This window comes from Gallinula chloropus (genome assembly GCF_964237585.1).
Source record: "Gallinula chloropus genome assembly, chromosome: 1".
Classification (NCBI taxonomy): domain Eukaryota; kingdom Metazoa; phylum Chordata; class Aves; order Gruiformes; family Rallidae; genus Gallinula; species Gallinula chloropus.
Window position 1 is genome coordinate 76,344,025 of NC_140085.1, and position 22,489 is coordinate 76,366,513.

The 22,489-nt window shown below is 39.4% G+C and overlaps 1 protein-coding gene across 7 annotated transcripts in view; it reads right to left on the reverse strand.

Moving 5' to 3' along the window:
* The window catches only part of SOX5 (SRY-box transcription factor 5), a gene marked incomplete at its 5' end in the record, with an annotated part of 289,871 nt that overhangs the window by 76,861 nt on the left and 190,521 nt on the right, over positions 1 to 22,489 (reverse strand). For 6 of the 7 annotated variants that reach the window (XM_084279479.1, XM_084279478.1, XM_084279476.1 and 3 more), the window contains 2 exons: positions 6,461 to 6,546; positions 19,441 to 19,561. In XM_084279479.1, coding sequence (XP_084135605.1) covers positions 6,461 to 6,546; positions 19,441 to 19,561 — 207 coding nt within the window. Of the gene's footprint in view, positions 1 to 6,460; positions 6,547 to 19,440; positions 19,565 to 22,489 lie in introns of all 7 variants that reach the window. The other variant, XM_084279475.1, reaches the window with a different exon arrangement.

Genomic DNA, 22,489 nt, shown 5'->3' on the forward strand with positions numbered 1-22,489 from the left:
CCATGGTATTGTTTTACCATGTGTATTTACTGCCAGTAAATGTCCATTGTGCCTATGTTCAGACACTCACAGTGGTCAGTAAAATACAAAGCGTTTAGATATAGTCTGTCATAATGACTGTCTTTTCTAAATTGATTGGATTCTGATAAAATGATGTGATCAAGCTTTTCATCCAAATCTATTTTGATAGAATATATTGAGTTTATCCATAACACTGCCTAAGAATATATCAAAGGCAAGTATGGGCTGTTCAAGATGCCAACTGCAAAGCACATTTACCTACCATGAACAAGATTTATTTGAGCTGATATGTTCTGCGGTTCATGCTTTTACACAATTTATCACAATCTCTACCTCTCACCAGGTATCCGAAAGTGAGGACTAGTTGCATCCTGGTGTTGTGAGGCTTGCTTTGGACTTAATTGGGAGGCACTTTTTCTGCAACATAGGGGTTGCTCAAAAAGGCTATGGTCAATCAATTGCCCCTCACCTCACACCCTTCTTATATAGTTTAATGAATTTTTAAAATTATCACTAAGACTTCACAGTAACTATGGCATCTTGAAAAGTTTGAATTTTTGAAGACAACTTACCCTACACCCTCACAGAGATCTTCACCCAGTTCAGATGGTTGTAGCTTCCCTTACATGAAGGGTATTATGCCACATTTTCCAGCTGAAGAACTGGACCTTGGTCTTCAATGATCTCTTTTACAATGGCCATCTTGGCTGCCCATTTGCAGAACAGGTGGTGAGTAGCTAGTGGCCAGCACATTCACTTACAAAGCCCTAAACAAGTGGTGGACAGAAGCAGGGAACATAGAATCTGCATGAACGTAGCAATTTTAAAAACTATAAAAGGGCGTCCAAGAAAAATGTATACATATTATGTTGTTTTATTACTCCTATTATTATCATTATTTGTGATGGCCATCAGAAACAGCATTGCAATACACTGAGCTAATGGCAGATGGACAACTGCCATCTTTTCGTTATGCTAATGAGAAATGTCGCTTTTCATGTACTTAGCTGTTTTTTTCCCCAGATGTGTGTGCTCACAGTGAAAAACTAATTCTACTTTTTTATGCTTAAGTGGATTGCATGAGTATTATAATATTGTAATTAAACTGTGCACTAATGATTCATTCCCTACAAATTAAGTCAGAGTCCTATTAATGAGAACAGGTAAAGCAGAAAAGCAAACAGTGAAAGGATACTGACTCTCGCTGTTGATAAGCCAGTTTAGATGGTATTTAAAGGTAGGCACTGCCCAGCAAATAGAAGGAATAACCTTGCACTGCTAAGAAATGGTTTACCCTCTTGTAGGAAAAGAATTGGTTATAGTAATATCCCAAAGAGGTCATGAATGTAGATTGCAGAGTAAATGAATAATGGATAAAGTATTGCCATCTCTTGGCTACATTCCGTAGAGACAATAATGGGGCTTCGGACTTTTCTTCTCAATCAGAAATAATTCATATGTCTTTGCAGCTCTGGCGAGTTGGCTCCCCAATACAAGGGAAAAAAAAATAATCAAGCTTTCAGTATTCAGATGTATCACTACAGTGTTCATACAGTTTTTTTCAGGGTGTTCTTTCGCAGATTTGAAGTGCTGTAACATGGAAAGGCCAACTGCTTAATCTGGTCAAAACTGGTTATGTCTACAGATTATAGTATGAAAGCAGAAGGAGATATGAAAATTAAAAAAAAAAGTGCTTCACAATGCGTGAAAATATAGTGCCATCTCTTAAACAGAGACAGGAAGTTCTATCATCAGCAACATTTCAAGTGAAATTTAAGGAGATACTTCAGAGAACTACCTGAACTGGCAAGAGGAGAGATGTAGCTCATTCCTGCTATGGTGCAGAAGCCAAAAGGAAGCTAGTATGTAAGAAAAAAAAAAAAAAAAAAAAAGCTATCTGACTGAGCAGGCAGTCCTCATGCTTTATTTTTGTTTCACAGGCAACAGATGTTTTATGTAATACTCATATGACCATTGGAACAGTCTATCTTCTGATCAGTCGCTGTATACTTGTTAAATAGCTCGACGCTTTGTTTCCTTCAAGTAAAAGGAAGCATGGAGACCACAGATGATTACACAACCCTTAAGATATCTAGAAGCAAGGCTTTCCAAAGGAAAATTTGTAATGAGTCCGACACCAAATAAAAGCAAGATGAACAATGCTGAGAAGCCCTCAAACTCTGCACAGATTTACCTTTTCTCAAAATCTAGCTATTTAGTCAGTGCCTATATGTGTCTCAAAGTCTTCTAAAAACATGGTCCATGCTACACATGCTAAATTCCACTGAAACTCAGTCCATGGCATGTATCTTCCCCCACCACTGAAAAGAACAGGTCTGTAGTAAGGAAAATAAAATGACCCAAGCACTTAACAAAGAAAGTACAGACTGAAAAACTTGGCCAAATTATTTTTTCAGCTGCTGCAGGCCAAAATCTGCTCATTATATTTATATGAAGAGCCAAAGAGAATCAATAAGGATTCTTCAAATGGCTGGTTTTCAGAACTGAGACCCAGCTAAGATGCTTTCACACTCACAGGCTGACATGAAGTTCTCTTAATCCGTATAGCAACAGGTTTGGTCATGATATTGAACAAAACTGCCAATAATCACAACATCCCATTTCACACCAAGATGAAAAGAGAAAAAAGTTTGAACATGGGCGCTCAAAACTTTTTGGGGTGTTTTTCCAAGAATAGATATTAGCAGGAAGTCTGTATGACATCAGACTGCTATGCTGTTTTGACAGACCGCAAAATGTCCATATACTGCTGCTACATGGGCAGCTGTCATTATACATCCAGCATTATCATTCAGTATAGTTATGGGTGTATACACCATTTGTATTACTGCCAATTAATCAGTCGTTGTCACTATTTGGTTCTCAAACAAGCAATCTGGGACATCTGAACCATTTGCACTCCCAATGATGCAGATTTCTTTCAATTTTTACACCCGGTGACCAGGTCCATTGTTTCCTCATGCTCAGAAAGCACTCAAGAATTACTTTTTCTCAGAGAAGAAACCACCTGATATAATTTTATACTGAATTTTCTCGGACTTCTGGAAACATCTTTTTCATACTAGGTATGGCCAAGATAGATCGGTATTAGAATATTCACTTCTGTTTACTTTGTGTAAAACTAGTTACATGATATCTATGCTTCCAGCTTTGGATGTAAGATCCTTAAGACAGAGGAATTTCATTTCCTCACCTGCTGAACCACATAGGAAAACATCATGTTCATTTAAGGTGTAGAGCAGTACAGTTCTTTGCTGGAGGACTGGTTCAAGTATGCAGTGCCTTAGTTCCAGCTTCTCCAACATGGCCCCATCCATCTATTCCTTTGTGGACATCAAACAGTGTAAGTTTTAGTTTCCATTCTCACTGAGTCATTAGTCTCTCTGTGGATACTGGAAATAAAGGCAATCACGTATGGCTAATTGTGGTAGCTATCAGATGACAGAATCTGCATATTCCAGTGGGGACTCAAAGACAGGGAGAGAAAGGGAGGGCTTCAGATTACGAACCTGACAGTGGGAGTCAACAGGGTATTTCAAAACGAAAGGTTACATTTTCACTGACAAGGAGTATCTTTGCCATAGGAAAACCATCAGGTGTTAACTGTTCTTCTAAGATACAATGTGCATTTCATTTACAAAAAGAAAATCTGATTTTGACAACCAGGGATAAAAAAGTACTTCCTGTTGATCTCATAGTACACTACTTAAGACATGCCCTGACTTAAAATTCTCTAATGAAATAACAAAGACATGTTTATCACTATATAAACAAACAAGAAAAATTCCTTGGCTTTGTCTTCACTAAGACAACGTTGTTTACCAAATTCTGCTGGAAGCAACAAACTGAGCATTGTGTCAGGTTCTTTGATCTTCCCTGAAAATTACTGCTTCTAGTATACAAAGCCGGAAAGATGAGTGATAGGGAGGACAGACAAAGAAGAAAAGAAGGAACTTTTCTGACCTTCTACTGTCTGATGACCAGAGGACAGAGGGTTTGTTGGGAACACTATGGTTACGTGTAATCCAGGGGAATGTCTGAAGGAAGAGTTCCTCCTTGAAACAGACTGTCATGGCTGCACATTCACACATACCATTTAAAGGTCATTTTGAACCAGTTCTTCATGACAAACATCATGTTTCTTGACTGAAGAAACAGCCATCACTGACCTAAACTGGATTTAAACCAAGTTTGGAAGACACAATCTTTCTAGGGTCGTAGCTATGCTAGATCCAGCTCTGCTCACGTTAGCATGGGAGAGAGTCTGTTCTGAGTACTGTATCATAAAAGCTTTCTCAAAGCACATCAGGCCTCTCTGACTCTTTCACATGGCAGCAGAAACTAAGAAGCATGTCCAAATTTCTATTAGATAGGTTACACCAATAGCTAAAAATTGTTCTTAAGACATGAAGAGAGACAACTTTAATTCTTTTACAGTATAAACATACTCTTAGAGAACAAGTCTGAAAGATCTGAAGGAGCCTACAGAGTTAGCAATTTGAACTTCTCCCACTGACTGGCTGCCAAACTCGCCCTTTAATTCCAGACTAACTAACCAGCAGCAAAACAACATGGGTGAATTCGATAAATGCTTTCATGCTAACATTCTCGTTTGCACACATGCAAGAGGCCTCTGAGGTTTTCAAATTTTCCACAATTTAAACTCATTTTAAGATACTTATGAAGTCAATTGCACTTGCACAAAGCCCACCTTTTTATATTGAAACTGTCATTGCGACAAAGCCTATTTTAATCATAATTCTTCAGCCCACTACATGCAGAGATATGGCCCAAAGCTGGTCCCGAAATGAAAGTTAACCACCCTCCCAACTTACTGGAGCACTGATGCATTACTCTAGGACTTGCCTGAATGACCACAGAAGTAAGAATTAGACAACTGCTAGCTAGCTCCAGTTTTCTTCCCTCCCCCCCCGCCCCCTTTCTTCCATATGTGTGTTCATGTGTGTTTGGCTATTATAAGCACTTTATCAGTACTGACGTTACTTCTCAAAATTCATTTCAGAGGGATGACTTTTATGGCTCCCATGATTCTTAAGCCGCCTACGGTATTTGTAACTCATGGAATCAGAAACTAACACACAGACAGTGTAGCTTTTCATACAAAGGCACAATAGGAATGAATGTATTAACCTCTGTGGTGCATGGAATGTGTCAGCTTACACGCTGGCAGCTATTTCTGTGAAACTCCTCTAACTTCCGCTGGCTGTGTTAAAGTAAAAAAAAAAAAATTAATTTTTTTATTTTCCCCCCAGAACTATGTCCCACGCTCTCGTGTGCTGGCCAAACAACTGAAATATCTGATGCAGAGAGTCTACTTCATACTGGTGCGGGCCAAACTGAGTTTGAGAATGCATTTTACATGTACTGTTTATAAATGCTGAACTCTTCCAAGCAGGTATAAAGCTCTGCTGTTCTATGTGACTTGGCAAATAATAATGAGCAGAGAGACAAATTAGCAATGGAGAATATGGGAATTTTTTTGTTCCTACAAAAGAGTCTCAATCTGGATTTTGCAGAACTAGAGATGATTTGGATCTTGGTTTCATTTTAGTCCCAAATTTTACCCAGCTTCAGCCCACCAGCAAAGTATGCATGGTAGGTAACAGAATTCAAACTGTGGAGATGGACATTTTATTTTCTTAATTCCAATAACTTGGCTAGGGTTGTGGGGCTGATCAGGAATACCTGAGGAACAGCTGCACATCTATCATTAAGTACCGTGGACACTCCAATACCTCCAAAATCTGGATTTTCTGAATCAGACACATCTTCCTATCAGGTCAACTTTTTAATGTAGCTCAAAAAAAAAAAAAAAAATTCTTTAGTACCCTTCCACCTGTTTTCTAATTGCCCATGTTAAATTAGTATAATCGCTAATTATCTGCACTACAGCAGTGCCTAAAACGTGCTGGGTACCATAAAACACCGTAGGAGGGGCCAGCCATTGCTCTGAAGAGCTTATAGCCTACAAGGACCTAATCACGCTAAGCGACTTTGAAGCAGTTTAAAAGTGCTTGCCGGGACCCAGCCTTTCTGGCCGGCAATGAGTTTCCTTGGCTGGTTTTACACCTTGCCAGCCCTTACCGCCTGCACCGAACAAGGCAAGCGAACATACCGCTCCCCGGAAATCTGAAGCACACCCCAAAAAGTGGTTCAACTGACAATAAAGGCACAAAAACCCAACAAAAAAGTTCCCCCGGTGTAAAAAAAAAAGTAAAAAAAAAAAAAAGATAGAGGAAACGTCTATGATTCGACCATCACTTTGCTTGGGAGGCGAATTTGTACGCCAAGAGAGCAGACCAAAAACCCTGTTAATTGCATTGTGTTCAAATGGAAGAGAAAACTGTTTTTCGTATTTACTTAACCTTTGCCTCTTCCCCATTGTTTTCGGACTTACCTGCAGTTGGAGTGGGCCTAAGCCTGGTGTTGCTGCGGCAGCAGCTGCCATGGTAGTTGGGATCAGCTGAACGGGGTAAGGGTCACCTAAGTAAGAGAATAATAGAGGCGTCAGCACCTTTTATCTACTCTCCACCTGCAAATTAAAGTCCTGCATTCACTCTTTCCAAAAGCCTTCCTTTGTGTGCCTTGTTGAGGCCTAATGAAAAGCTCTATTGTGCAGCCTTTTACTAACACTCTTTTCACAATTCTGGCTGAGAGAGGAATGTGAATAAAAGGCACAAGCAATTAAGGCGGAAACCTCATCCTTTTTCATGATGTATTTAGGGAAATGGAAAAAAAAAGTGCACATTGATCAGAAGGCTGCACTTCAGGAAAAAAAAAAAGAAAGGGGAAAAAAAATAAAGGAAAGAAAGAAGATGGGGGTGGAGGAGAAGCAAAGGAAAACAGTACAACCTTGATAAGATCACAGTATTAGAAGGGGACAAATTTACAAGCTTGTCCAGAATATGAAGTTAACCAAACTCTGATCACTGTTAGTAAACTGAGCCTCACACGAATCAGAACTGGCGCTCCCTTGACTACCGTGTTTTCTTTTAGGAGAGAATAAAGAAAATAATCTAGCTTTAGTGTCAGGGTTTGATCCTACAAGAGAAAAAGCATGTGAAGTTAAGTAAATCAGATACAGGCCTCCAAAATCCCTGCACCAGCTCAGCTTCATGACCTGTGATTCAATTTTGCTGCTGAGGGAAAAGTACTTCAGTTTTAGTAAGAACTGCATTGTGCTGAATGAGATAAAGGGACCCAGGAAAGGCTGAAGAAAAAGTTGCAGGAGTTTATAAAGGGAAATTACCTGACATGGCAAAAATTAAGATGGAGACAGGAATGTTTTAATGTTATGTAGTGCTCACTTTTGGCCGCCCTTAGGTACCTCATCTGTTAAAATTAAACTTCATACTAGCCTACCAAAAAAACTAATAAGAAAACTGTTTTCTTTAAAAAAATAAAAAGTTACATGCATTGTATCACTTCTCCAAATGATAAAAAGTTTAAGCAATTTTCACTCAAATAAGGATCACCCAAGCATTTCCATAGGTTCCCAGCATTCTGGTAGCATGTATGATTTCTTTCGCATTAAACCAGTCTCTTGAAATGAGACTATGGAAAAGGCAGAACATTTTATCAGAAAAATCTAGCTATGTGTTCCTGTATATTTTATTAGAGAGGTAAATTAAAAATTTTCCTCCTTTATTGTGCTTTTTTTGAGTGAACTGGCAAAAAAGGACAAATTAGGAAGGCAATGCAGGCTGTTCTGTATAATCATTATTAGTTATTATTGAAGTTTATTATGATATCAAGTCTAAGTTACAGGAAACAGAAAACAAAGGGAAAGACATTTAATTCATGTTTTTAAAATGGTAAAAATAAGCTGTGTTGGAGTAGTCATGCTCAGGAAAACTGCTAATGTTTATTTTTCCCTTTTATAATGCAACTTTCTTAATAGAGATCTTTTCATTTAAGGATTTTGATCTCCTGTTAAGAATTAAATACTGTAACTTCTAGAAATGGATGGTCAGAAAAAAAATGGGCTGGCAAAAGCATCTTAAAAGATATTTAACTTCAACAAGCAGGCCTGCTTATATTTAAGAACATCTTAAATGATGCTTTGTTGACTGAAGCCTTACAGTCTTTCAAGGCTGGACAGCCAAGCAATGGGAATCCAAATGTCCACCCCAGCATCACTAATGTCTTTGCACCTTCATCGGGTCACAACTTCTCTATTTACTGGCTTATTGTCAATGGTCAACAGGTTTCCTGACTTGCTTGGATTATTTTTTTTTCTCCCAGAGGATGCTCTTGCTTTACATTTTCCTGTGCTTTAATTGAGGCATCCACTTTCTGTTTCATATCATGAGTTAAACGAAATTTGAAATTTTCTGAGGAGTTACACTGTGACCCAAGCTGTGTGCCTTAAGGATGTGAAGATGTGGAGAAGAAAGAGACAGTGGCCAAAGACTTGGGGTCAACGGTGCTTAGCTCCTTCCACATCACTAGCAGCCAAAAGGTTAATCCCAGTATCATTCTGAAAGACTCCTCTCTAGAACAGGACGTTTTGTTCAAGGACCAGCCATGGAACTATGTAATATGATTAATTTCTCAACTGCAACAAAAAGAACAAGGAAAAAGGTGCTCACTAGAATGTTGATTTTACAGCGCATTAAAATTTTCAGTTACAAAAGACTTGTATTAAAACACACACATTAAAAGATTAACTTCTATGCATTGTCCCACATTCTTCATCTCTCCACACACATGTACAAGCCTCAGCCCATCTTCCCACAACCTCATACCAATTCATAAATTCCACTATTCTCACCTCCCTCAACAGCCAGGCAGATTCTCATACCCTCATCTGTTGTGGTAATTCCTATTCTTTACGGTTCATTTGGTAGATATATCAAGTTGATGCTTGTGAGAGAAGAACATGCAGAAGTCCCTCTGGCCACGTGCATACCCCACGGCCATGTGCATGGTCACAACCACCGGCTCTGGTGGTGTAGGTAATAATGCTTCTGGGACTCTGTAGGCTACCACACTACCACACCAATACGTACTAGTGTAAAGTTTTGAATTCTAAGGAAAAAAACCTCAAATTCATCCTAAGAACACATTATCACTGTACAGAGCTAGGGTCTCCTGTCTGCCAAGCTAGGCAGTTTTGTTAGTTCACTCCTTAAAGGGTTTTACATTTTTCCAGTGCTCCAAATATATTATTACAAAGAAAATCAAGAAAGAAAACTGAAATGCTTCTGTAACCTGTTACAAATCTTTGCATCACCATGGTTTTGGTGATACTCTCTGCTGTCCCGTGCTTATTGTAGGGGTTTGCTAATTCTTTTTCTGAAGAAAAGTACACCCTGCCTGTGGCAACTCTTCCACATGTGCTCCTCAAATACTGTACATCCACATTACTGCCCCCACAGCACAGACATGATAGCAACAGCAAAGAAATTGGAGGAAGATACAATAATGAGCAGAGACACTGTTCAGGTTAGCCATTCATTGCGCTTGTCCCAGTACAAGCGCCTGACAAAAGATCTCCTCTGTCTGGAGCAGCTCACTGCCCACAGGAGACAAAACACAAACCTGTGAGGAATATGCTTAAACACCATGCTATGCCGTGGGTCACGCAATGGGTTGGTGGAAGAGCCAGGATTAAAACCCAGAGACAATTCTTCAGGCAACACCTTTCCCGGGGGAAGATCCAGGCCCTCTATCAATGAGGAGGCCAAGTGCTTGTATACATACGTCACACAGTGCAGGAACAGCTACCACCTCCCACCCCCCCACAAAACACAAACAGTGATTTCAAGTTTCCTCTGACAGTTAAGTACCTGCTCGCTCTGTGCTGACACTCAAGGACATGACACCTCACTCTGTTACCCTTTCATTTGTTCCAATATCAGACTGAACAGTTTTAGTTAATTCTGAAGTCTGGGAAATTCATGTCTTAACTATTTAATTACTTCTTCAGTAAATATTTTTAGATGGAAAAAAACACTATTTTTTTTCCCCCTTTTCCCAAGCTCTGGGAACTTTTCAGGAATGTGAGGCAAGATATACAGTTATCAAAAATTGATTATTTCCCAGGCCATTCACAATAAATTCACCAACAACTGCATTACTTAATTCACAAAATTCACTATTGATCTACTAATGCATGCAGGCAGAAGTGTACCTCCCGACATCTTCCAGCTACCAAGAGAAACATTTTGTGCACACCTTTCATGTTCCAAACTGTCTCTCCTTATGAGTGGGCACTTCCTATAAACAGTGCATCAGAAGTTTTTGCAGATGTTGCATTTCTTTAGTACACTGTACAGTAAAATCTGAAGTGAGTCAAAGGCTAGAGTTTTTATTTTAAGAACATGGTAAAAAAATATTTCATTAGCTGACACATTCTTCTCTAACGTAGAGTTATTTCCCAGCTACCTGGTGACGACACTGAAGAACATAGTTACTCAAGAAACACAGAACATAAGATGTATGTTCTGGTGATATGGCACCTAAAGAAGTGAAGGGGCTATGTCAGCCTGAGGGAGCTGATGGGGTATGCCAGAGGTGTTGGTGCACACCATGAGCAAAGGCTAACACCAGTGGCTCAGGGAAGAAAGACGGCAAGACTGAACCCTCATTTCTGTGCTAATTCTTCATTTCTCTATACTTCTTTTGGTCCATCTTCCACAAACATACCCAGAACCACTTTCCTGATAATTTATGCACTGCAACTTCTTTCAATTTCAAATCACACCTTCATCCTTGCCCAAAATAATCTTCCAAGATCTTGCTTACAAGAGGATTTTTCATGAAGTACATTCACTTTTAAACCACTCTTTCTATGAACTCTCCCAATCATCCTCCAGAGAAAACACTTTTCTGCTAAAGTTAAGTTGTGGTACAGAGCCAAGTGGACATCCTGTCCCAAAACACAAAATAACAACCCTGTGTGTTTAGGAACTTGATTTTCAACTATCTAGCTAGAAGCTCATGGATACTAAGTGACTGTGTACTTGTGGCAATGCAACAGCGGCTCGTAAACCATTGATCTGTTTTGCAAAATTTTATCAAAGGTGTTTAGTAAGTTAAAAAACATGAAGACTTTTTTTTTAAAAAAAGAAAAGAAAGCCTAGGAGCTAGCATTATATGTGTTGCACCATTCACCTAAACTCATAAGATGTTTTTTGTATTCCATTTTCTGTCACTCATCTCATTTATTCTCCTTCAAGGTGTAATCCCCCCTAGTGTCTTGTCTTGTCTCCTGACAGGCTGCAAGCTCTTCAGAGCAGGCACAATTGTCTTACTTGCTATATAAATCAAGTTACATGCTAATGTTAAATTATAATGTTTTGACAGGATTTTAGAGTTGAACCTGATTATATGAAACAATAGAACTCTGATTTTTTTTTTCCTGAAATTTTCTTCTTAAAAAACCCCACAAATATACCAGAAGAAGTAGGGGGTTTATTTCCTATGACTTTTTTTTAAAAAAAAACAAACCCTAACTTATTGTTTTCTTCCTACCTGTCTTTCAGGAAGAGCAAGTGAAAAAACTTGGAGGTCATGGAAGGAGAAGAAAAAAAGAAAACAGTGTAAAGAATATAAAGAGTAGGAAACAAAAACAAATTCTTAAATTATAACTTCCAAAGCCAGAATGCTAAACTACATTCCATGAAAAATACCAGAATAAACATCTCCTTATATTAGATTCTGTTGAATGAAAAGGACTTCTACATCATCTTTCCCCCATTTTGACAAGCTCTAGAAAAAGCCACAATAATTTTACACTCAATTTATCACTTAAGTATATTTACAATGAATAATCACAGCTGATGGCTAACTGACAGGTAAGCCATTGCATCTCTTTTCACCATTCATTTGCTCTCATCCTCATCACCATTTTCCTTTCAGTTTTTTGGTGTGACAGTGGACTTGTAGTAAGAGTAATGAAAGGATGTGAAAGACATGAGTAGTGTTCCCTGACTTCTGTCTCTAGGCATCAAGGATTTAGATAAATAAGAAAAAGAGTACGAAGAAGTTGCAACTGGTGGCTTCCAAAAAGAAATCCAAACTGGTTCCCCAACTTTCTTTGAGGATAGGTACAGACAGCATTTGCTGAGTGCTGCCCACATGGCATTAGCTGATTTTGTATTTCAGAGAAACAACTCAGTCTACAGAAGGGACAGCCTTGGAAGGGCCCAAAAGCAGCCTTACGGTTCATATGAGGAGGGGATTGACAGGAGAGAGCCAGGCTCTTCACGGTAGGGCTTGATTGGAAGAGAAGTGTCAACCGATATAAAGTGGATCAAAAGAGGATCAGATTTTCCCCATGAGGATAGCCAGACATTGAAACAGGCTGCCAGAACAGGTCAGCAGCTTCTGTCCTTGAAGGTTTTCAAACCGTGACTGAATAAAGACCTAAGTAACTTGGTCTGATCTCCTAGGTGATCCTGCTTTGAGGAAGAGGTTGGACTACAGACCTTCTGCTATCTCTCCCAACAAGACTAATCCCATGATTTTCAGGGAGCAATTTTTAATGTGCTGTTTTGGGTTTTTTTTTTTGTAATATACCTCTTGAATGAATGCCAGTTATTCAGAAGCTCTGAGTACCAAGGAAAGCCAATGTATTTCCACAGAAGTTTGTACATGCACACGAATTCAAAAATCAGGGCTTTTATTTGGTTGCCCAACAATGGATAATAGTGCCGTAATACCAGACATCTTTTATGGCCTAGAAACTGAACTGAGACTATCAGCCTGTTTTCACAGGACCCTATTATTTCGCCTGTCTATTTTGGGTTTTATTAGCATTATTGTGAGAAGCCACCCATAGATCAGGGGTTATGGAATTCTTTCAGTTAGAAATAGTCTTTAGTTGTTATTTTTTGCAGTCTTGATGCCTTCCATTGCATTTTCAGCATTACAGAAGTGACACATTCTCATGTATGCTAAAAGGCAAAGTTGTTACCAAAAATTCCTCTTTCTTGCTGTCTCTATCCACAATGCTATTACTCTTTTCTTATCCTGGGGGGAACATGAGGGTTTAGTCATATGCTCATTCTTTTCCGAGGCATAAACAGTAGCCCTGAAAGATGACTAGCATCTTTATAAAGAAGTTACAGTATCTGGTCCTAACAACACATGGTTCCTATTTTTGTCCTTCTGATAAAAGCATAGCAATGTCAATATTTTTTTCTTGTGATTTGGTGATTGTCAATGACCTGTGTGTCAGCTGATACAACTGACACAGTTAAATCAGAAATTAGCGCTTGGTTTCTTTAGAAGTCAGACACATGGACACTGAGCACAAGAAAAATTGTAAGACAGTCCACATGATACTCCATTAAACAATGAAACATGTGACTGACTAAAAAACAGAGATACATCAGCAAATTTCCCTGAGGAGGTTTATGGTATTTAACTCCTAAACATTAATTTTATTGTACTGTATGAGGAACCAATTAACTGAGAGTTTCATTTTATTGGACATCGGAATTATTGTTCAGAATATAGACGAACAGTAAATTCAGCATATATTAATTTTATTAGACTCTGCTTGTTCATCTCAAGCATTTTTGCCGATTAAAAAAAGTAATTAGATATTTCATCAATAACTTTGTGTGCATTATTTTATTTAGAACACTTCCAGGAGCAACGAGCCGATATGTAAGACACATACAATGTACCTATTGTATATTCAGATTTTCCCCCACTAATTGGATATGGTTGAAATAGTGATTAAAGCGCTTTCAGAAAACCTCATGTTGATGACATCTGACTGGGAACACAATATGATTTGTTACAACAAATTATCCACAGGGGAGAGGAGGAGTGGGCAAAGAAAACCAATTCTTGTTTCCAGAATCTGGCATATTTCCATCAAAATAACATAGGTGCTGGCAAATAAAAGGCTACCTAGAAGCTTTCTTGAGAATTTGTGAATAACCTGGAAAATACATTTGGGGCAAACCCCACTTCCAGAAATAAAGACTTTGTAACTAATGTTTCCTGAGGAAAGAAGGCGAATCCTAAAAATCTCCATATAATTCATTTTCTTGCACACTTCAGTTTGGAAAATTTAGTATGGTGTTCATATTCTGGAGAAGAAGCTATCTGGAACTCAACAGCTTCCACCAGTGGTTAGTCAACATTTTAATTCCTTTTTATTGTGACCACCAAATGCTTAAAAAAGCAACGGAGCACAGTTCCCAAAGTGAATCTTACTTGGCATCGTTAATCTGGGAGGGCTCATCTTCTTTATGAAGTCTGGGCTATTTTGTATCTTTTAGTGGAAAGGTAATTGTATATAGTGCTGCAAATGCAGACCCACAGAGAAAGCACTGGGAAGCATTCTGTCCGGGGCAGTGTACCTCTTGCAGTGGCTGAAGGATACCCGATCTCCCACTGCTCCCAGCCTAACTCCTGCCTTTTCCCATAAATTGCTCTCCAGAAGCATCTTCCCTGTCATTTCCCCAAATCTTTACTTCATTATCTTTCTTATCTCTCATACAGGAAAGACATCCATCCCTTAATATTTCACACACAAATCAATACATATGCGCATTAATAAAAGGATCACGCTACCTACGGCTGAAGAGCAGCCTCCTCTGAGGTGGAGCTATGCAGCTTTCAAAGGGCACAATACCAAACTTATCTTCTATCACTTACACAGTTTTTATACTTTCAAAGCGCTTCACAAATATTAATTAGCTCTAAATAAATTCTAATTATTTCTAAGAGTGGCCCTAGCAGATCTCTATCATCTGGTGTGAAATCTGACTTCAGTGAAGTCAACAGCAAGCGCTCCTCAGACCTCAGCAGAGCTGACATTTCACTCGCCGTTGCTAAAACGCTGGGAGTCGTGTGCGTTATCTAGCAAGTATCATGAGAGAAAGTGAACTAGTAATAAAAGTAACAAATGATAGGGTTAAGGAATGCTGACTGACAATAAAAGGAGAAGGGTTAATTGCTCTGAGCCAATCTGCGTAGCCTAAATGTGGGAGAAGCTTTGCCACAGTTTGGGAAATGCTGGAATTGGGCTCTGGTTGGTTTCAACATCAGCCGAAATGGAAGGAGCTCACCTGCTGCTAAAACCAATTAATGTACTTAGGGTACTAGGGTTAACTCCCAACATCTGCTCATGCCACATGTCACTTAGTAACTTTGAAACATTAACTCTTTATAAAAAGTGATTTGCATTATACATCTACATAAATATTACACATTATGCATATAAGAAAATACATATAAAGAGTTTTGCATAAAAATAAAATACTTAAACTCCAAATAGCACACAGCAAATGGATAAACAGGTATGTAGCAAATAAGTAGGTAACCAGTATTTTCTTGCTAATCATGGACAAAATAGTCCATCAAATACTGCAACTTATTTTTCTCATATGAAAATATGCTTTGGTTGTAAATGGTAACATTAAGTATTTTACACACCATGCAATTATATCTAGGTATGGAGGTTAAAAATCAACTGGAACCGTAGATCATCAATCTTTTTCTCAAATAGAAATGTAATCCTAATAGAAGTTCCTGCCTTTTTCTCTGCCAACTTTACCACCACACAATATGCCATAGAGAAAAAAGGGGAAGTGTCAACTTGTGTAAATTGTCCCTTATGTAATGCAAACCATCTGTTTAAAAAACAAAACAAAATGAAAAACCAAGCCACTCCCAAGCATGATGTGCTATGGAGAAAAAGAAAGAAAAGGAAATTTACTACATCAAATTGGAAGCCGAAGACCATGACCTGTCACGTAACCATGGAGAAAATATTTACCCCTCTCCTCCCCTGTATTTACTGAATTTTGCAAAATATTTGGAGAAGTATAAGTGAATAATTTGCTCTGCTCATGTTAGAGATTGATGTTATTGTAACATTTTGAGCATTTCAGCCATCTAGAATGTTTGCAATCAGGTAGGAACTAGAGCAGAGAAACCTCTTTGTTTTCAGTAAAAGACAGAATAGCTCTCACACAGTGATGCCACCACTGGGTCAGAAGGTCCCCGAGTCCTCAACCACTGGAGCTTGGCAAGGTATAAGGGCATAAAGTATCAGTATACCGTTGCCCCATTCTTACACTCGTATCTGCCATGAGATGAATCTACATGGGCCCCCGCAATGAACTGTTACGACTATTTTTGTGTTGTCTACAGTCAAATCCTCAGAAAATGAACTATTTGTAGAGAAATCAGTGTTCTTCCCTTCTACAGTCTCTCTCTGGACAAGCCACTGGTCCACTGGAAAGCACTGGCTGAGGAATCCTACCCCACACTCTCTCCAAAACCACCGTGAGACATGCATTTGACCCTCTGTTGCTCTAACATGGGCAGATCAATCAGAAAGCATTGACTAAGTTAGCTCGGTTTCATGATCTAAGCTAAGTGAAAGAAAAACAGTAGTATATTCACAATTTTGTCTCTTGCACTGACCTCGAGGCTTGCTCACATGTTCTCTTCCAGCTGCAGCTGTGCTGGTTGAAGAGACCACTATCTCAAATCACAGCCCCCTGCCAAAGGTTACCACCATGACCAGGCTGCTTGTTTCACCATTTCTCAACATGCTTCCATTAAAATGAGCCAGCTCAGTTTAGGCAATTTTAACAGGAAATCCTTGGTATCCCAGCCTGGATGGAAGCAAGTTAGGGAGTGATCAACCAAGAAGCTTGGCCAGTATGTCAGAAGTTAGAGGCATGGTGACGAGCAACTGGAGACAGTCATCTCTTCTGCTACCTGCCTGCAGACAGCAGATGGCGAGTAACCCAGCCTTGAGCTGTGACCACCACCACCACCCCTGACTAGAGTCAAGCTGATGTGCTGCTGCATCTGAGATACTCTTTGGGGGAGCTGAGGCAGGGCACATATTGGTATAAATGTCCCTTTGGAGGCATCCCCAACTGTATATCCATAATCAGGGTACTCTGCACCATTTGCTAGTTATGAAAATACTGGTTGTCACAGCAATTCCCTCTTCCTTCTTCCCCAGATTTTCAAATCTCCCTTTATACTGTATGAAAATTTTCATATGCTTTGCTTTATTTGTGACTGGAACTAAATTCTCCCATGGAGATTATTATTGTTCCTATGTGCAGGCTAATGCTAGTAAATAACAGAATTGCCATTGGAGAATTCCTGTCAATCAGCCATACAAAATAATTCTGAACATCTACCACTCCAGAAGAAAAGGGCAGGTTTTCCAAAAGGAACAGGGACATGTCAAAGTGAAGTTCCATTTTCATAAAGTATATAAGCCAAATTTAAGACATGCAGTGGCAGTCAGGTATAGATGCTGGTACTGGGATCTTCAGAAGCTCACAGGAAGGCCTAGCATCCGAAAACTAAATCAGTGAGAGTTAAGCATTCAACGTGCAGAGAAGTTGGGCAAATTAATCTGCTGCATGTTCTCTGTTGAGGTGTTATACTGGTACCCACTTCAGCTCAGTTCAAGCTAGCACAGGTAACCTTACTAAAGCTTACAGTACAAACACTTGCTAATATCCCTGAGACTTAGATCCTACTGCCTTTAAGTCTCCTACATTACTCAGGTGCCTTAGAAAATTCTATCCAAAGCTCCCTGGTTTACAATCTACCACATCTTTGCCAGGAGGACTGATCCACAGAAGGGCAAGCAGGAAAGTGGGAGAAATATGTTTTAATGGCCTGTCAAAAACATTAGTTGATGTGAACATGTTGTAGTTCTAAGGCAGCTATGATTTTCATTGCTACAAGCTTTCTAGGTGTAGCTAAATCCGTATATGCTTTTTTTGTTTACACTAAACTGTGAGTAAAAGGAAAAAAATCCTTTGGACTACTTATCACTTCTCCTCAGCTTCTCAGTCAAATTCAGTCAAACATGCCAGGGAATCACCAAACACAGAGCTGTCTTTTTCCACTGGCTTCTGCTCAGCCCTAGACCTTGGCATGCTGTTAATTCCAAGCTTTACTGCCAGGAGCAGCAGCAACTTTGCTCTTTTTTCATTTTCAAGGTTACGCAAACATGCGACGTCATATGTGCTTCATGGATGTCAGGAACTATAGGACTGTCCTACAGTTAATGTACATGCCATAAAAAGAAGGAAAAAACCCAGGCCCGGCTCTTTCTATCCAAACCAGACTTCATTAACATGGAACTAATTTAATCTGTCAGATATATCTAACAGGGTGCTTTCCTGACCTTTTCCAGGCCTACGGTTACAGTAGCATTCATATTCAGTGTGTCTTTCAGTTAAACATCCAGTAATGTGACTCACTGCTTCTCCCATTTGAGAGAGGCCGAGTGTGAAATCACTGGAAGAACTGAACGAGCTTTTGCTTTGGCACTGTGGCTGCTGAGGGATGTGGAGTCTTTTGAGCAGTCATTTTCAGTAGTGGTCCCAGTTTGTGCAATACTAGGGAAAGGCATGAGCGGCCAAAGAAACTCAAGTTTACAGAAAGTGAAAGAGATCAGAAATGGTGGGCTAAGCCAGTTTCACTAAAGGAAATATTTGTGTTCTAACTTTATGAAGTAACTCAAAACAACTGAGGAATTGGTGAGTTAGTCAGTGATACAGGTGGAGAGACTGACATGGCTATAATAAAGCTAAACACCCATGCTAGAGACAGAGAATGGCAGAACAAGCAAGTCCTAGATAACTCAGTAGGAAACTGATGTCAGGAGAGTTATACAAGCACAAATGCATGAAAAGAAGCCTATGAAATTCATGCTCTAGCTAAGCCTATTCATGGAAACGGAGTTCCTCGATTATTCTTTAACTTCTATTTATTATCATCCTGTTGACAGGAACATGAAATCCTATAGAAAGCTTAAATAAAATTTAAAAAAAGAATCCAGGGAGCACAGAGAACAATACAAATCTTTCAAAGATTGAAAATGCTGTATTTTTTAGTGTTGGGCTCTCATAAATATACTCATAGTTTGTGTTAGTCCATCAAACTGAAAGGCATATGCTATCTTTGATCTCTGTGCAGAACCCCCGTTGAGATTAATGTGAGTTCTGTGTGAAGAAAGAGACTAGAATAGGCCCTCAGTTCACAAATAGTAAGCAGGCTGCTTGAGGAAAAAAACATATTTTCTTGCAACAGTGTTGAAATTTATTGGGAAGTTTCAAATAGCTTCTCTTCAGAGGCATGTACGTATGTGTGGTCATGAGCACGTTCGCTTGTCGAAAAGATCTGTCAGAAAGAAGGTGTGCAAATCGACTTGTCGTGTGAAACGTTTTGCTCTTGCGTTGAAACGCGTCCTTCATCTCTGACAATCTTTCCCCGTGCGATACCGACTACTTCTCTATTTTACACTCCTCTCTGCGAGCTAATGGCTTTGTCCGTCTGGCAAGAGAGGTGATACTTTCATACAGATGGGCATGAAATCGTGCCCTACACCCGCTTCCAGCTAAAAAAATCTACAGGACTTACTGCATCCCGCTTTGTAGCTGAAACCAGGAGGAAGAAGGAATCCTTGCTGTGCAGCTGCTGCTAGGGTTCGTTGGTCTGGAGGGAATACGGGAATCATTAATGGAGGCAGCTGACCCTGGACCTGCTGAACAGGAGAGGGAAAATCAAACGTGGAAATTTTTTGGGGGGAAAATGCTTACATGCTTTCTCCTACTCCCGACCTAGGAGGTCAGGTTTGGATACGTTCCTCCAGAATGGGGTGTTCCAGTAGCATTAACTATTCAGCCTCATCTTAATTACCAATGCACTTCATATGAAAGACATCGATCCAAAATAAATCGAAAGATTCCGCTAAAGCATACCTATATTCCCGCTAATTATTTCCCCCACCGTCCACGCCGCCTCACTTCTCCTTGACTGCAGGGTGGCTCTTTTATTGCACCACGTAACAACATCTCTGTCTCAGACAGACAGTAGCTTTCACCCTGACTGAGTCCAAACACAAAGATACACACACAGAGAAGTACAAATATGTGCATAAGTCGAGTACAGCACAGTCAGTACTATTCTTCTGCCCATACACATGCGCTTCTTGGTACATGTGAAAGGGTAACGCCTCTGAGATGGTAAGAAAAGAGGCTCAGATACTTTATTCACAAGTAAAACACAGCTACGTCTGAAGCGCTAGCTCTTCAACTTTGCACAGCAACTGTACACAACCGTGCAATTCAGGAAATGGAAAATATTATATTGTAAGTGGATACTGCAGGGGACTTAAGACATGCAGAAATTAGTCATCAAAACTGGCAGTTGGCCATGGCACAACATCTAATATTATTGCTTTTACCCAGCTCTGTCAGAGTTGTTCATCGCTAGAAATGGACATTGTCTTTCTATTTCACACAGATGAGAAAGAACAGGCTTGATAGATCGAAATGGCAAATGGCTGGTTTTAACTGAAAAAAAACCAACCCTACTTGTACTGACCAGCTTGGTCAGTAAAGGCAGACTGACTCAATTTTTAAGACAGGTCATCACCATCACAGCACTGTAAAGCTAGGGCATCTGAGGTACAGAGAATTAATCAAAGGCTGAAGTTTAGTTTGTGGTCTTTAGAAACAAGGAGAATTAACGTGTTGATAGACAGTCCTTTTCGGCCAGGAACATAAGAAGGTGTTACTCCCTTCGTTATTGCCTGCACAGCAGAACTGGCAAAAGAGAACTTGTGCCAGATCTTTGGTTGCCACAGTTCAGACCACAGCATCTTGACTTAATTTTATTTTAATTTAATCTCCAGAAGATGTCCCGGTTCACCCAACACTGCTACAAGGCAGAAGAGCAATATGAAATTTGGGAAGGTAACCTCTTCATTTATGCCAGGACCTGTCAGCACCTCTGTGTGTGTGCACTGACTGCATCTTTATAGTTCGAAACAGTTTGCAAGGATGTATGTAGTTCAGGAGTGCTGTTGACAGAAATTCTTGCACTGGGAGATTAAGGTTGGGACTGAAGTTAGAGTAGATGTAGCTCCACTCACTGAACTATATAGATCCGTCTTTTGTTACTTCAGTGTTCTCCTTTCTGTTCTGATCCTGTTAACTAAAAGGCAACATACATTTTAACTGGACTGATGGAGAAAAAAGCCCAACATATAAAAAGAGATTTATCCTCTATCCCCAGTCAGTCACCCTAAAACTGCCCAATATCTGCCTTTTCTTCCTGTGTTTATTTTTTGTTTGTTTTGTTTGGGGGTTGGGGTTTGGGTTTTTTTAAGACAAAGACAAAGTAACTGCATTCTTTTAGAACAAAAATGAACAGCCGTGTGGAATTTTTGCATAGTACTCTTCTTCGGCAAAAAGCCACAGAACTTTTTTTTAAATGGTTTCCAAGGATGAAAGTGACTTTGCCAAGCAAAGAAGCTTCAAAACAGGACTCAAAAACACTAATAGAAAGACAGATGGTTCTACTAAGAGCTTTGCTGCCAAAAAAAATGTTAAAAAAAAAGTGAAAAAAATGGAGTGATGTTATTGAAGCTGACTGCAAAGTTCTCTGATGACTGCAAATACTCTTGTCCCACTGCAAGTGTTAACTCTGCCTCCAGGGCTAATATAACTAAAGCACCACACACACACAAATTGTCATTGCCAAGCCCACAATGTAGCACAAGTCTGCACTTGATTCCAAGTGACTGCCAAATACACGAGCAAAACACCACACTGAAAATTTCCCATTTAGGAAAACATTTACCAGGAAAATGCCCTTTCTTCTTAAATCTGACTGCTGCATTTCAGTGTTTCAAACCCCTGCTCCTCTTTATCTCTCCAAGGGGCCTTATACCCACTAGTTTCAAATGACACAACCCTGGTTGCATTAAGGAGGTAAGAACTATAGAGTGATGAGGATGGTTTGCATGGATACAGAAATAACGCAGTCAAAACAATGTGATTTTCATTCCAGGATGGAATGTATGTAGCGCCACTCAAACAGCTACACTTCATTTTCTCCCAAATACAAATAAGTGCAAACATTAGTTTATTTTAATCCAGTTACCTGACACAATACAATGCAAATTACGGGCTCTTCATTTTTATGGCTCATTTAACTACTACATCTTAACTTTTGTTATGTTTGTTATTATTACCTAGAATTGCTAGGATACAACTGTTTCAAGTGGCAGAGAATACAAGCCCTCCTTCTGAGTTTTACATAAAGTGTATTTTCCTCTCCTCTCTTCCCCCCCCCCCCTTTTTTAAGGCTATTACTACGTCAGTTACATCTCTCAAATGTTTTTTGTTATAAAGTTTACATCCTTTCCAATGTTTTCTTGACATGAACTTCTCCATAAAGCATTTCTAATTTGAATGTAATGGGACTGCAAAGCAGAGCTATTTTTCAGGCCTTTCAATTTGTTCTGCTAATGGACATATATATATATATCCATAAAAGGAAATACATCTTGAACAATCTAAAAATGCATAGAGCTGTCAAGATTCTTCACTTGCCAATCTCTTTATGTGATCACTTCTTCTTAGTTGTAATTACCTAAAGGTAAAGATCGTTGCTTAAATCC